Source organism: Falco naumanni, chromosome 5 (assembly GCF_017639655.2).
Source record: "Falco naumanni isolate bFalNau1 chromosome 5, bFalNau1.pat, whole genome shotgun sequence".
NCBI lineage: Eukaryota > Metazoa > Chordata > Aves > Falconiformes > Falconidae > Falco > Falco naumanni.
This window is the reverse complement of record NC_054058.1, coordinates 82,890,882-82,908,090: the sequence shown is the minus strand read 5'-3', so window position 1 is coordinate 82,908,090 and position 17,209 is coordinate 82,890,882. Positions and strand designations below refer to the sequence as shown.

The 17,209-nt window shown below is 43.2% G+C and overlaps 1 protein-coding gene across 5 annotated transcripts in view; it reads right to left on the bottom strand.

The window, feature by feature from the left end:
- The window catches only part of PTPRZ1 (protein tyrosine phosphatase receptor type Z1), a 144,812-nt gene extending 128,340 nt beyond the window's left edge, over positions 1–16,472 (bottom strand). For 3 of the 5 annotated variants that reach the window (XM_040596358.1, XM_040596359.1, XM_040596360.1), the window contains exon 1: positions 15,922–16,472. In XM_040596358.1, the coding sequence (XP_040452292.1) occupies positions 15,922–15,979 (58 nt within the window). In that variant the 5' untranslated portion in view covers positions 15,980–16,472. The remainder of the gene's footprint in view (positions 1–15,921) is intronic. The other 2 variants (XM_040596361.1, XM_040596362.1) reach the window with 1 other exon arrangement.
- Between the last annotated feature and the right edge of the window lie 737 nt (positions 16,473–17,209).

Here is a 17,209-nt window from a genome sequence, read left to right as displayed (position 1 = left end):
CGACATGAAGAAGACTGATACAAGAATAAGAATGGCACAGGATATTATCAATATTATTATTATCATCACCACACATGATAAGGGGACCCAAGCTGTACCGACGGCTACACGAGGAAAACTTATTAGGATGTTATGACTGTCTAACCACACTTCAGGCTGTACACAGCACATGAACATTTAATTACATATTAAATAAAATCAGTGGTATCCCTCACTCAGCATAACTGTTCCTTTTGTGAGATGTTAGAGCTTTGTTTTATACAGCAAATGCCAATCAGGTTTTGCCACATTTCTCCATGCTGACTTTCAGGCTGGGACCATGAGGTAACAGGTCTTGCTGCGGTCCACGGTTTCTGGTACCACTGGGTCACACAGGGTTAGAACGTCCATTTAGGATTACGATCACAGAGGGTCCACCATAGGATAAACATTCAGGTCAGCTATTCTGACCCATGTTGTACATGAAGCCTCACCTAAGTGCAGCTATACACCAGCTGGAAGGCTATGCTAATGCTGAAAAGGCCATCATGTCATCAGAAGCAACATACCTCAGCTCCTCACATGCCAGTGCTCACATGCTGACGCTGTACTGTCTGCACACCCCACTATTTCTGCAGTGCTTTCGCTCCTGAACTGACTTCAGAAAGTACAGGGATATTGTCTCAGCTTTGCAGACAGTAAACGGTGGCAAAGGAGGTAAAATGACATGCTTGACCAGACACTGTCTGCCAGGTTCAGTTCCCACGTCTCACGATTTTCAGTTTCCTGTTGAATCACTAGAATATATTAGGTCTCCTCACCTGTAAGTGTTGCTTTGGGCTTACATGGCATGCAAAGGGGCTGCGCCAGCAGCTCCAGGTGACTGCACACCCACCTGCCCACCCGCGTGCTTTAGGTCCCGCAGAGACCACCAAGGCCACCTGCAGAAGTGCCTCGCCGCACCACTCTGCCTTGCAACAAGGCTTGGAGCTAACCTCTCTTCTCTTGAAAGAGCTTTAGAAATGTGAACATGCTCTTGTTCACATAAAACACCTTTGAGTAAAGTATTACTACCTCTACCTTACAGATGAGGAACAGAGAGACCTGTTCAATACCTCTTTGAAAACTCTCACTTGCAGAATAGCTAGAAAAGACATGACAGATTTCTGCTTCACCATCTCAACTGCTTTTTGTACTGACTAATGTATGATTTCTTCCTTAGCAGTTCCTCCCATCTTCTCTGTCCTATCAGCTTCTCTTTTTGCATTGTATTTCTAAATTCTATAGGGCAGGTGTCATATTCCTGCTCTGTGTTCATATGGTACCTTATGCAATGAAACTCTGGCCACTGATAAATGCACTTAGATGTCATCAATACAGAAATAAAAAATGATAGCGATTTCCTGACTATACAGCATCTCCACATGTCAGTTTAACCTTAGACCCCATTCTTGTTTAAACATCCAACACGTGTAAAAGCCCAGTTAGAGGATTAATCTGTCCATGCAATGAAATAAGTATGAGTAAATTAAATGGCTGTATTTCCCGTAACTAGTTATATATTCTTCAAATGTTTCTCAAATTTCTGAAGTATATTGGTATTGCATCAACAGGCATAGTACTAACATTTAATCCCTCGGTGGAAAGCTTATGGACAAGCAGTGAGATTTTCCCCTTCATTTTATTTGGATGTGACTGTTTTGTTATTGTGATATAAACCCATTACAATTATATTTGCTCCTTTAAGAAGCAACTGAAGAGTATTTTTCATTTAAACGTATATTAGGGAGAATTTATTAAGCAATTAATCAAGGTAAAGAAAATGTTTCTGACTATTACTTCAACAGGTACATGTTATTTGCACGTGCCAGTACTACACTAGCTTAAAAATAGCCATACACCCTTAAAAACAGCCTTTCAATAACACCTATTTGTTTTCTTAAAATGTTCTTATTTCTTTGCTTCTATCCATGAATAACTGGAAGTTATCTGAGGAAGTGCAGAAAGTTTACAAGCAAAGACAAACTGCTTTATACCAAAGAACCTCTTAAATTTTAATTACCTCATGAAAAATCGAAAAGCTAGGGTAACAGTTTGGTGGATGTCATTGCTGAACCCACAACCAGCACTAGTCAAGCAAAGACAGTTTCACGTATTTTGCTCTTGTAACACAAAATGGCAAAAAATCAAGCTTCTAGACTACAGTTTGTCAGTTTCTTTACAAAATATTCCTGTCCTTGAACAGAAAACAATAGGCTTTCAGACACATTTTTGTCACTTTAAAAAAAAATTTACTAAAATAGCTGTGTTGGAACATAAGACAGGACAGGTCAGAATATTTTAGTTAGGTTCATTCCTAGCACTGCATCAGAATATAGCCTTGAAAATGCATAGATTTTTTTAAAAAAAAAAAGTGAAAAGGGCATGAAAGTAAAATTCTTCAAGTAAGTCTTATCTTCAGACTCTAAATACATGCAAGCACAGACTTCCTAGAGCTTTCAGAGTTATTCATGCAATACAGAAATACTGAAACGGCTTCAAATGGAATTCTGGAAGGAACAACAGCAAATCTTCCTCTGGCCCTCTGCCACGTCAGTGTATTTAGCAGTTTGCCACTGTTCTGTCACTGTATCTCTCCAGTTTAAGTCATGCATTTATTTCCTGCTCTGGAGTGATCAAAGCTTTTCCATCTAAGACAGAACATTCTAATTGCCAATTTCAAAGGTTTTTTAGGAAGTTGCTTCATGGATTTAAAATCATTAACAGCAGCCTTAGAGCTCATCTAGTGAGTTCTATCTTCTAAGTGTTACAGAAGCGTTAATTAATTATAGGTTTGACTAAGCCTTTAAGGTTTTGCCTGTATTGGGAGCAATGTAATATGCTCCACCTCAGCTGAAAGCCTTGGAGATACACGCTTTAGGGAGGCTTAGTGACTCACCGGGGAAATGAATGTGTTGTCTCTGTGCCATCTAAAGCAGCTGATTTGCTGCAAAAGGGAGCACATGCTGTATTTTCTTCCAGGACACTGCAGCTGTTGCTCACTCGGTTGCCATACCTGCCTGTGGCAGAAAACCTCCCGCTATTCCAACAGGGGTGGTGCAAATGCATACATTTCCTACACAGACTAATGATACAGCTACACTGTTTTATTTTCTGGGATACATACAATACACTTTTGTGTCTAACTGGTTCCCTTTCTGCAACATAAAAAAAAACCAAACCAGGAACTGGTCCAAGACTGAAAAACGCACAGACTTCATGGATCCAGGGTAAGTAGGGGGCTATTCAGAGATGCCCGGAAGACCTAGGTAAGCATCACTGACCCATCTAGGAGATACAGTAGCATTTTTCAGCAGGTTTCAAAGTTACAGGAGACAACAGAAATCCTGGTGGTTTTTATGTTGGATAGCAGCTAGATAAAAGACAAATAACCAAACTGACAGGGGCTAGAACCCCATGTCTCATTCCCTACACTGACAGCCATAGCCCAGCATGGTCCAACTGCTGATCCAAGGCTTTTATCCAGCCTACAGACCATATTTTCTGGCCTGCCTCCTATCCCCCATCACAGAGTAACCCTTCCAGCAGTACAGGCTGCCTCTGCAGCCAAATGCCTCTGTCCACATTTGCATCTGTCCCAGCAGAGAGATGCACTACTGCAGCCACAGAAAGACAGTGATTATGGGGGTACGTGGTGGGGGGCCACAGAATTAGGAGACCAGGGGTTTGCTGGTTGCATGCGGCAGCAGCTGCTGCTGCTGGGCAGAGTACCAGGCGCACAGTGAAGAAAGGAGGGTGAAAATCTAGTCCAGCATCTGGAAACGCTGTGCTGGACCGCTTTACCTTGCCTGTTAGAATGGATAGTTAGGTTTCCTCTTTCAAACTTTTCTACCATTCCCATCTTCAGCCTGGGTAGAGACAGCACTGCTGTCCACCCTCAAACCCTGTGCCTTATCATCCTGTGGATAATAATGCTCTCCACAGCCGTGGTTCAGACTCCCTTACGTGGGAAATGTTTAGGATTGCCATCTTCTGTTTCTTTAGCCAATGTTGTACTACTAGATAATTATGAGAAGTCTCCGGTATCAACATCTTACAGCTGTTCTAAGAGTAAGATAACAATTCTGAATTCCAAGATACTTTTTGTCAAGTCTAGCCATCTAAACAAGATGTTTCAGCGTAGTTATTTCTAATATGTGGCCCTAAGAGGCACCTCTCAGTTTGTTGCTCTTTAACACTTTCTTATCTACACTGATCTTTATTTTACCAGCCAGGCTTGTGTGTCCTAGCACTGGATATGCTGGCTGCTATGAATCCCAGTCTAGGTGCCTGTAACTCTCATGCTCTGTACGTGACAAGCAGGATGCCTAACCCAGCGTTTTGAGTTCCACTGCAAGGGAACTAAACCTCTTTTTTGATTTATCCGTAAAGCTACTCTGAGTGGGTGGAATTTCCTGTTGCTTTCAAGTGAACTGCAGATTTCAGGGTACCAGGGTTTCATATGTGTAGAAATTTGCACATCCAAGGAATTCATTAACTAATAAACAAAACTCCCTCAATAATTATAATTTTTCCATGAAAACCTGGATTACAGTTTTATTCAAATGCATTGTATACAATTGTAAGAGAATGCGCAGGTATTAGAAAAAGCTGATTAATTCATATTAATTCACATTACCTTATTTGCCCAAAATAAGACTACATTTTCTGGTTGCTCCATATACATTTTCTTATGTTTCACTCAACTGCATGTAGCCTGAAACTATCCACTGAGCATCACCACCTTATTAACTTCACCCGATTTAGCTGAACCTGCCTTCTTCCATTTAGCAGGCCAATAAGGGTATTTTTAATCTGCTCTACATTGCACTTGCAATTTGTTTTAATGTGATTAATCTCTTCTACTGTAAACACTTAAATAGCTGCAAAAGCTAATCAGAGCATTTAAGATGTGCACATATCCCTAATGAAGAGTATATATGCATTCCTGTTGTCAACTTTACCCCCATGAGTCCAGCCACTACTCAGACAAATCTTTAGCAGATTTTGTTTCACAGCCTTATCACCTCACACAAAAAGGCTGGAATTTCCCACACTGACAGTGAAGACTCCTGCCACATGGAAACATATTTTCTCTGCTGATTCACACGTTACAAATCCTACAGTGGATAGCACAAACCAGAGAAGACTGAAAAGTACTCAGATTATGGGAAGCTACCTTTTAGATTTTTTGTATGGATGCATTTTTCACTAATGAATTGAAAGAATAATTTCTAGTCTAAGTATTCCTGAATGAATTCTGTTGAATGCAATACTGCCTTGACCTCTGCTCAAATATATACATACATATTAAATGTTAAATACAGAAATCTGCTTCCTCTGTCATCATGAGATACCAAAAACTAAACCTCTAAGTGATTAGACAACTGTGCAGAAAATAAAACTCACAGAGAAAAAACCTAAGGAATTTACATGTTTTTAATCCTCTGTTTGGTTAGTGTCATATCGATTTATGTGTTTGGTTTTTTTTTAACATACAGATAAAGCAGCAAGAAAAATATGAATCCCTTTTTTTATCATCCCAAATAAAGAAGGGGAGAAAGTCAGTGGTAACACAACATACAGGAAGAAACAGCAAAGAGGAATTGTATCAGATATGTAAGAAATACATGTTAAAAGGGGGGCAGAAACTTGTCAAGGAGGACCCTTAAAGCTTGAGTAAAATAACTTGCAGGAGTTACTTTACATTAGCAGACTAACACATAACTGTGTTTCTTCTTTGGAGAAACATACAGATAGCAAGCAGAGAGCTCACGGAGCTGTCACGGAGGCCAAACCATTTACCAGGGGAATGTGAGAAGAGGACATTGAGAGGATTAATGAGAAATGAGTGAACAAACCTGAGAATACTCTCGGAATTCAGCCAATGTAAAATCTGACACTGAAATATAATTAATTGAAATTTCCTATGGTCATATCACGTGAGAAAGTGAGAGCACTGCCAGTTCTCAAAGACCTTCTAATGACTAGTATTTTAACTAAACCCCCACCCTCCTGAAGTATACAACCACATGAGATTTCTAATACTTCTCTTTAAAGGAGTTTTCTTACCTTGTGCTTGTATAAGTAATCTCATTTAAAACAGCGAACTGTCCACAGCCTCAAAATACAATAATTATACTGAAAACATACATTTTTAAGTCTCCTGACTTTGTATTAGACTATTTCTTTTCCTGGATAGATTAACGATGCTCCACTACTCAGTGCAGTTTGAAATGCTGAGGGGTACTGGAGATGCTAAGTGACCGCTCAGTCCCCAGTACCTCAGCCTACAACTGTATCAGTCCACCCTGAGGAACGACTGGTTTATGTGGTTTCAGCAGCAGGCAGCTGGCTGGCACAGCCAAGCACACATTGCTTTGTTTTCTTATTTAGCACAGTTGAAATTGTACCATGGTACCCACGGGCAGAGACTTCTGGATCATTGATGGGGTTCTCTGCTACTGCAGAAGCCACAGGATCTTGCAAAAAACATGATACTTTATTCTTATATATATATATAAAAAAAAAAGAGGTTGGCTTTTTACCCCTACTATTGCCATTGGAAAGACTTTCCAAAATTCCACTGCTTGTAATGGTTAGGAACCTTCTTCTAATTTCCAGCTTAAATTTGTATACTGCCAGTTTATACCAATTTGGTTTTGTGTCAGCACTATCCTAAAACTTAAATGACTCTTCTGGATCTTTTTCTCCTTGATGCTCATCCAGGATTTATTCACACACAGTTCCATCAATATGAGCCAGAAGTAACTCTACTGTGATCTGCGTATCTACAGCGATACACGTGTTTTTTTTTTTTTAACACAAACCTAAGGTGTGTTAAAAACACCCCAACAAAACAAATCACAAAAATCCAAACAGAACCTGGTTCCTTGGGATTTCTCTGCAACATTGCAAGACACATGAAATGCAAAGCTGCTCTGAAAAAAAATCAAAGATTACAAAGAACAAGGTAGACACAGACCACACAGGACTCACCCCAACCCGTGCAGGTGATGGGTGGATGGGCTGTGTGGTGAGGGCACCACGTAACGTGAAATGTCCCACACCCCTAACAGCAGTGCTCCAGGGAGCTTGGCAGAAGGCTCCTCAGCCTCCCAGGAAGTCCCAGCCTGCCAAATTTGTTAATTACCATATTTACACACACCTATCAGAGTAAGAGTTAATAAAAGAAAATTATAGAAACAACACTTGGAATGTGTTCTTCATCAGAAAAAAGTATTTCTCCAAAGGGCTAGAAATAGATTAAACACAGTTGGTCAGTTTGGGGATGGAGCTAGAAGACACTGCCTGGAGTAATATTAGGTCACTTTAATCAAGCCAGCTGTTACCCTCATCATTAGCTATTAAGTCTAAGAAAGCAGATGTTTTTCTTTTTGGGAATGTCTACTGAAATCATGGAGTTCCACATATAAAGCAATTGAAGAATCAAGTCTTTTTTTAAAATACTGATTTTAAAGACTTAATTTTTCCTCAGAGTGCTTGCTTTAGCTTTCAAAAGGCTTTCAGTTTCTTCAATATGTTGCCCCTGCAGAACATTAAATTTTTTCTTTTCCAAGGCTTTGACAGCTTTGAAAAACAACACTATATTTGGAAAAGTGTATTTTTAAGAATTATGATATAAACCAGTCTAAATCTTAATGAAGTCAATAAATCCTTCCATTTACTTTATGAAAAAGTTTTGATTTGGCCTGGATAGCTTATAAAAACACTAAAAAAACCTGCCCCAAATAAAGAACATACTATGATTTCCAAGAAAATTTCAAATGAGTCAGGAATTCTTTGTTAAATTCTGTTAGGGCATTTACAGAAACTTAAGGTCTTCATTCACTAAGATACAGGTAATTTATTTTATTTTTATGCAACATTTTTTTTCTTTCTTTTTCTTACTGTTCTTAAGCATCTGCTTCAGGCTTTCGGAGACAGGACTCTGAATTGATAGGATAGTGCAGCAAGAGAGGAAATATAATTCTTATGCCGGCTCCTACTCAGTATTTCATTATCCCCTTGCTGGATATAATGCATAAATCACTACCCCTGCCTCTTCCCTGGTTGTGCTCTAAAAAGAGCAGGTTTTGCTCATTTCTTTGAAAGCTCCAGATACTTGCTCTCAGAAGGGAATTCTAGACCGCACTTCTGAAGGAAGTTTCTGTAAATGCCCTAACAGAATTTGACAAAACAGCCTTTCAAAGACCAATTTTGTAAAGTTATTTCAATATGGTAAGAGTACTCTAAATGTCTTTTATTTCATCCTTTCTGATGTTATTGTTTAATCAACTCTTCACTGCTTCTACTGTTACCCTACGTTAGCAAACAGATAGATAAGGCAGTGATGATGGATACCTCTTCAAATGCTGCCTGCTTTACACTTCAGCCTTCAGGTAATCCAGTATTTAGCAAGAACCTTTTGGCAACAAGGATGAAAATTCAGAGTACTAACAGATCTACTGCTCCTGAAAAGTCTTAATGAAATCTCTCACTAGTCAGATAAGCAGTCCTGATACCTTTATACAGAAATGTAAACTGCTAAATGCCATCTGCACAGTAGGATCTTTAATATTTCAACATCACACCGAAAATCCACCCAGCAACTACCGTCTCTAAGGTTAGCGAAACATAAAGGGTTATAGGGAAAAAAAATAGTTACCTTGCATGTCTAACTAGATACTGTAAAAATGTAGAGAGAGAAATACTGCTTTTTATACAGCAAGTAGCCAAGCCACATCCAGACTGGATTTTAGCTGCTAAATCTGAAGGTGCTAGCATAAATAACGTGTTCAAGAGCCCTGACTTAAACAAAAGCCCAGATGCAAGATGGCTTTCAGCTGAATCACCCACCTGCTAGGCACCAGCAGTAGGCTCCAGAGCCTTGAAGTTCAGGCTCCTACACTGTCTGTAGGTGAGCTAGGCAGCTGAGCGCAGTAACAAGCAACTGGTTTGCCCAAATGGTATTCAGCTGCCCAGGACAGCTGATGTAAAATGCTGAGTTGGTGGAAACGCATCTGAGCTCTGCCCACCCTTTGAGAGATTGGTCCTTCAGAAGTGCGGTCTAGAATTCCCCTCTGAGAGCAAGTATCTGGAGCTTTCAAAGAAATGAGCAAAACCTGCTCTTTTCAGAGCACAACCAGGGAAGAGGCAGGGGTAGTGATTTATGCATTATATCCAGCAAGGGGATAATGAAATACTGAGTAGGAGCTGGCATAAGAACTTGTATTTCCTCTCTTGCTGTACTATCCTATCAATTCAGAGTCCTGTGTCCAAAAGCCCGAAGCAGATGCTTAAGAACAGTAAGAAAAAAGTAAGCTTATGTGATATGCCTGAAAATGTCCTTGCAAACTCTCCCAGGCTCTGTTTCCAGCTCCAAAAATTTCTGAAATGGATGTGGTTTCCATCTGCTTAGCAACCCTCAGTAGGTTTCTTTTTCAAGATCGTCCAGTATCCTCTCAAAACATTCTGCTCTTCCAGCAGCCTACATTAGAGTTTCACAGGCCTATCACCTGTTGCAGGAAGAATTACTCTTTTATTTATTTTAAAATCTGGCTCCTACTGCTGTCGTTTGCTGTCCCCTTTCTCTTATATCGGAAGAGTCAGTGGAGGATGGATTCCCATCACTCGTGAGTTCCCAATGCTCTACAAAACAAACTCTTAAGTTGTCTTTTTTTCTTGACAGGCAGTCCTAGCTTATTTAGTTATTCCTCAAAACATACCTGTGATATTCTCTGTTGCCATTTGCTTACTTTTTTTTACAAGTCTGCTGTACCCTTTATGAAATGAGGGGAGCATAAGCATACACACTATTTAAGAAGTAGGTTAGCTATGATTTTATGCAGTGGCATAATTGATATTTTTTGTTCTCCCTGTTCCTTCCCTGCAATTCCTAGCCTTTGACCTTTGTTTGAAGAAAAAAAGAAAAAGAAGAAAGCCAAAATGCTTCATCTTAACAAGATGTATGAAGAGTCCTCTCATTTGACAAAACCTAATGTTTGGAGACAGGAGACGTAGGTTCAAATCCTTTTAGCTCAGAACAGGTCTTCCCTCTAGACTGTCTTGGTAAAACACTTCAATTGCTGGGACACAACATAAGGTGGCATAGCCTTCACCTTCTCCTTTGTCTTAAGCAAAAGTAGCAGCAGCAGGCAGATCAAGACACCTGATCCTGTTAGCATCCATTTAGGGAAGCCCTAAATCAGGGATCAGAGAAGTCAGAAGTCATCTGAAAGAACATTTGGCTTTGGATCCCAATTAAATTTAGCAGGGAAAGAGACACTAAGATGCACATAATAGGGTCAGGTAAGGCACATGAAAAAGTGGAACTGTCTGAAAGCTTCCCTGGAAGCCCTGAAAGGTACTAGCTGAGTCAGGGACCCTTTTAATCAAAATTTTGGGATCAGGCACCTGAGCTCTACCAGCATCCTACTTCCAGTGCTGAACTTTCCGTATCAGTTGTTGGATAGTATTTTCTCACCCACAGGACTTTTACCACAATGATGATTTCTGAAATTAGCTAACTCAAACAATAGCCCCTGGAGTCTTAATTAGTAATGAAAAATAATGATTTCTATGGTGAAATATAGCTACGTCTGGTGGATCAAAGAAGTCAAGTATGGGCAAGAAGCAGAAGGCAACATGAGCTTTGGAAAAGCATGCCTCATCTAGAATAATCCATGACACTTTCACACACTGCCCATTTTTCTTAAAAAGTCTATTATTTCACCTCAACCAGATAGTGCCACATATCAGCAAGTGATGCAAAATAAGTAAAATAAACCCTCACCCTGTTTCTAAACTCTCTAGTTATTTCCACCTGAGCCTCAAGACTGAACTGACAGACATCAGCAATTTGTATTCAACGAGCCACCTGCCCATACCTTCCTGCAAAAGTACTCTGCTGCCAACAGTTCCTCAACAACCTGCTGGAGCCAAGTTTCATTTACAGTCCCAGCCTCTTTGAAAAATTTGCTATCTTTCAAGTGGATTTTGGTTTTAATACTGTAAGTTCTTTTCTTCCTGTTGATTTATCTTTCTAATGCAGAAGCCTTGACATGTATTCAAAAAGGTAACTTTTGTCTTTATGGGAAAAGAAGCTTATTGAATAGCCAAAGGATGTCTCATACAGGAAAGCCACATAAATGGTGCACGAAGCTGTGAGAATCGAGCTGTTAAATGGGAGCAGGGGGCTCCGGAACTGCTGCAGACTTCCAGCCCTACGGGGAATACTGAGAAGCACGGCACGTTTGAAGAGGAATTGAAATTGTCAGCGAAAGAACAGAATCTGTTCACCCTTACATTCCTAATTAGAGAACTCATAGTGGGAAGTGACCATTTAAATGATGAGCACAGAAAATGAAGGAAATCGCCTTTCTTAAGAAATGGGCAAGTGCCTACATTCATAAATTAACACCCTGATTGACAATCCAGATTATAATTATAATAGTTTCAAATTACCACCTTTTTTTTAGATGTATTATTCAGTTTCTCTCCAGGAATTCAGATAGAAGAGTATTTAGAGGTGCAGTAATGCCACATACAACTTAGAAAACTCTTCTTATACATTGTATTGATTCTGCATTCGAAACTACAGCTGTAACTGTTTTAGCTATGTCCTACAGACTAGTGTGTTGAATAAGTATTAGGTTACATCGACACTAACTTTTAACATGTCATTTACTTCTGCACAACTTTTCATACCTGCCAGTATTTGAACCTAAAAGAATTCCATACTGTATATTTAGGTTTTGGTATATATCAATCTCTATGGTATAAAACCGCATAACATACAGATGGTTAAAATAGATGGTTTAATGGTCCTAAAATTCTTAGTTTTGTTTTAGCGCTTATATTTCAGATATGGCAGGACTAAATTTCTCCATAGGAACTATGTATCATTATCCATTGAAACATGTCATCTTGAGTGTAAAATATGCTAAAGCACTAAAAATAATATACAGTAATATTACTGTGATGTAATTGAGTTTGAAGTATGCCAAGTTTCTGGCCTACAAAAAAACTGTCAAAATAAGAGCTTAGTGCAAAAAAGAAGGATTTGATCACATAGTCCTTCAACGGTCTAAGGGCTTACTGAATCTAAACATGCAGACATGAGAATGAACAGAAGTGTGACTGGATTTAGAAAGCTGAGCCAGTGCTATCCCTCAGATTCTCATAAATAATTTGTTGTGGCCATCCAGTAAAGAATGCAGAGAAGTTGCTTTTCCTGTTGGTAGTGAGATGTATGCTGTGTGCTAGCTTGGAAATACAGTCCTGATGGCAGTTGTATAAGAAAAATCTGAATATTTAGAGAAATGTTGCAACTTCTGTGTAATAAAGTCACGGTACTGGGATGCCAGAAAAACTAAAAATGAGAGAGATATCTTTCCTTGATAGTGAAAACCTGAACTCAGGCACAACTAATTAAACAATTAATAGTTTAATTAGTTGCATTTTGAAAGGCAAACCCCTAGTTGAGGTCAGACAGTGATACTAGTAAGGTGCAGATGGGCTAATTTTGGAGAGACTTTTTACATTATTTTGGGAAACTGCCCATATGTTTTGCTAGTGAGAGCAGGGAATATTTTGTAAGTCTTGCCTAAATATTTACATCTCTTTGATTCAAATTTAGCCACCATTATAATGTAATTTGTGAAAATATGTTCTTTTTTCTAGTAACATTTTCTTGCCTACACAGATTCATAAATAGTCTACTTGTTGAAAAGACTCTAGGTATTTTTTTCTGTAAGCAGAATGAGATAAAAGCTACAAAAAGGGCATACTCCACTGACTTTCAGGATGTTATACCAAACACACCATAACCTGGGACATAAGTAAGCTGGGGCAGAATTTCAAAGAATATCTTCAGCCTGGGATATATACAAGCTAAAGATTAAAAACTGATATATTTCTCATTTAAAATAAAAAACTCAAAAAGCAAGTGAATTGTTCACAGAGGGTTGGTTTTTTTTTTTCCTTTAATTTTAGCAACAGAAAGAACTTCATTGGAAACCTCTATTCTAACCACACTGCAGTATCCACAAATAATCACACAGGACTTCTCGTGTGCCCTTACTTGTGACTGAATAACATCTCCACAAGTAGTTTCATTGAACTTTGCTGAATGGCACTCACTGAGAGTACTCAGATAATACCCAGCTCCATAAATAATTACATCAGTACTTGGCTTCAGTAACATTGTGGAGGAAGGTGCTATTCATATCTCAGCAGGGACATTAGAATCAAGCCCCTAAGCATTTCTTCAATAACACAGAGAATGAACTGTCACGGTCTTGTCATTCCCCTAAGAACTTTTTGCCTCCGTCTGCTCTTACAAGTTTTTCTTCAGTGAGGTTGATTTGACCGCCTTGTCTTTTCTGAACATGTATGAAACTGAGATTTCCCTGCTGAATCTCCCAGAGCCAACAGCAAACCTCCCTAACAGTTTCATTGGAAAGGGCATCCTATAGAGCTCTGTACGTGACCAGCTAAGAACTCAACATTTTTTGAAACTACAAGCAAATGAGACCAGGATCTACACGTTGCCTAGCCTCAAACTAGTAACCACAGTCTCCAGAATGCAAAGGCAGACAGACTACCATGCTCTTCAGCAACATCCTATTCACAGAGCTCTGGGTCTGGTTTCTTCTGTTCCAGAAATACGAAATGGTAAGAGCCATCCTGTCCGACCAAGTCCTCCTCTCTCACCAAGCCCTAGGAACCACACACCAGTAGTATGCATTCACTGATTTTATTTTTTATGAAAAAATGAAAGGAAATAATGTCAAAATTCTAACAAAATATTTACTCCTATGAACTAATACTATCAGATAAAAGCCTTTTTCATTATGGAGAGATACTCAAAGAGGACCATATTCAAATGAAATCTGACTAAATCGGCCTAAATAGCCTGTACACAATATTCATTCTTGGGAACAATCACGTCGTTGAACGCACTGAGCAGACTAGCTCATGAGTCTTCAGAATGAGCCATCATTGAGACCAAATCATGCATCACATCTAGAAAGGGGACATACTGTGTCCCCTCAGGTCAGGTTTGAAAACAATAGTGTATCAGTCTAGAGGAGAAAACAGAAGTAGGTGCACTTACATTATACCTTATGTACGAGTAAAAAACCCTTCTTTTTCCATTCTGTCAGGTTTTCTGAATTCATCAATATAGTGTACACATGCACACTGTGTATTTGAATATTACATTATACAAACCCACCTTATTTCTAAAAAGACCAGATGAAATTACTAAAGCCCCACAGGTTTCATTACAAAAGCTATGTTTATGTCTTGCATTGATGGCAATGGTGTAGGATCATCTGAACATGGAAGTTAAGTCTACAAAACTGAACTGTGTTGTATTACATTACGATTGTATCATGGTATACTTGATGTGTGCTCTTGCATCTTCATATACCTCCCTACACATATACAACCACATGCTAATTTTTTCTGTTAAATAGCCTTGGGAATATATCTGACTTTAAGGAACAGGTTGGCAACATAAGAAAGATGTTATGAAAACTCATCGCAAGTTATATGACAGGCCATTCTTTGCCAAACTAGTATAAGAGAATTACATTAGAATAAGTACCGTGTTTTTAGAATAGGTTTCTTTAAAAGTAACTTTAAAATGCTATTGATGCCCTTACAAAATCCATACATTTTAATTGAGTTAGCTACATTCATCACATTTACAGTTGAATTTTTCCACAATGCTTTCAGAAAGGAGGTAAAAAATATTTTCCACACGACAAAATCTGAGGAAGTAGTTCTAACTAGCTGAACTCGGTACGAAATTGTTTTTACTCCCAGCAACCCAACACCGACCCCCGTTTTCAGGGTGCCGCGGTGCCCGAAGCAGCACCACCTATTGGGTGAAAAATGTGGGTTAGCGCCGGCTTACACGGGGACCCCTCGCGTGACGGTTTTGCACACAACGAGCTGAAGCTTCCGAGTTCCTCGTACCTAAATCCAAGCAAACAACTGGTATTTTCTAGCGGTCTACGTGACAGAAGCTTACAGATTCAGAACGATCATTCAGTACGATACAAATCCCGCCACCTGCGCTCCTGGTATTTAACAAAGTGTTTCAGACGGCACTTCTAACAGCACCCGCTGCGCGGTTCTCAGGATGCGCTCCAGTCGCACAGATCTGAATGAGTTGAAAATTAATTCGCTTATGTAACTAGTCCTCCAAAACCCGATGTGCGAATCCGTATTCCGGATGCAAGGTCCCACGTGAAGGCACGACTGGGATTCAGGTTTTCGAGGCGACAGTTACACCTCGTGTGAGGGCAACCACGGACGTTGCCCGTTCTCGGAGAACGAGTCTTTTTTTTTTTTTTTTTTTCTTTGCACGGAAATCCTGCACCCATCCACCGTTCTCACCGGAACAGTTCGTGCGAGGGGCTACGGTACGGCTTTCCCTCCCACGTCCACAGGAAAGCTCGATGTCGCTGCCGCTGGCCGGGGCTTTTCCCTCCCCCCCACCACAGGCGCACCCCCACGCCGCCGCGGGTGCGGGCTGCCCGGCGGGGCCGGACCCCGGCAGGGCTCGGCGGGGCGCGGAGCGGAGCGGGGCGCGCTGCGGGAGCGGCGGCAGGGCGGGCTGGCGAGCCCCCGCCGGGGCAAGCCGCCTGTGCCGGGGGTGGCGGAGGGTGCCGCGCATCCGCGGGGCCCGGCAGCAGGGGCCGCGGCAAAAAGGGGCAGGAGAAGCGTGCCCACCCGTGGTGCTGACTGCCGGCTCTCACGGTGTGGAACGGCCGGCGACTGCGCCTGGAGCTCCCCGCAAAAGGGAGCGGAGGGAGAAAAGCGCCACCGGAGCCCGGGGAGAAAAGTTGGTCTGAAACCCGAAGATGAATTCACGCAAATATCACTCACCCACTCTGAGGATACAGACGAGCTGGATGCAGGCAACCAAGCGCCCTAGAATGAGCATGTCCAAATCGTCCTCTGCCTCCTCCCGTCCGTCTGCCTGCCTGCCCGCCTGCCTGCCTCTCAGCCGCCTGCCTGCCTGCCTGCCTGCCTGCCTGCGCGGGCAGCCGCGCCTCTCCCCGCCGGGGAGCCGGCTCCGCGCCCGGCGGCCGCCCCCACGCCGCGGGCGGGCGGGATCAGCGGCGCTGGGTGCTGGCGGGGCCGCGGCTCGGCTCAGCGCATCGCGGGGCTCGCCGGGGGCTCACCGGAGGCCGCCCTGCGCGCCGCGCCCCGCGCCGAGCGGCCGCGCTGCCGTGTGGCGGGGCTGTGCCTGCGCGGGGCTGTGCGCGCGGGTGTGCGGGGGTGCGCGCGGGCGCTCGGTGTGTATGTCTGTGCGTGTGTGTGTGCGTGTGTGTGTGTGTGTGTGTGTGTGCGCGCGTGTGCGCGCGGGGGGGCGGAGACCGCGCGCTGCTGGGCGGGCGCGCGCGGGTGAGTGTGTCTGCGTGCGTGTGAGTGTATGCGGGGGGTGGGGTGGGGGGTGCGTGTGCGTCCGCGGCGGGAGGGGCACCCCACCCCTCCCACACACCCCCCAGCCGGCGGCAGGGAGGGGGCTGGGGGCCGGGAGGGGGTCACGTCACCGCGCCCGAAGCGTGGCCCCGCGGCCGAGCCCCCCCCCCCCGCCCCCAACACAGCGCCGGCGTGTGGGAGAGCGGCTCCGCGCGGGGGCAGCCCCCCGGGACACCGCCACCCCCCGCCAGCGTGCGGGGAAAAGTTTGTTCCGACGCTGGCGGCGGGGAGGGGGCGGCGGGGGGCTGCCGGGGTCTCGGGGGCCGGCGCGGTGCGGGGCCGCGCAGCCCTGCGGGGGTGCCGCAGCGCGGGGAGGCGGAGGCGCCCCGTTGCGCGGCGGGGACCGAAGGGAAGGGCCCGCTTCTGGCGGCGCTGGCCGCTGCGGGTCACCGTGGGAATAGTCGCGGGGCGTCCGGCGGGGCTGGTGAGCGCTGCCGCCTTGGACGTAGGTGGCGTTTGCGGGCTGCTCCCGGAGCCGGGAAGCCGGGATGATCCGTGTTCCCTGGGAACGGGCGGCGGAGCGGGGGAAGGGGGCTGGAGCAGCAGCATGTCATTATCTGCCTTAGAAGTGGGTCAGGGCGCGGGCGCTGGCACCCTGTCTTCGGGAAGAGAAAACAAGATCATCGCCACCCCCCCCCAAAGAAACCCACAACCACCAGCCCCCAAACCCCAACCCCCCCAGCCAAGA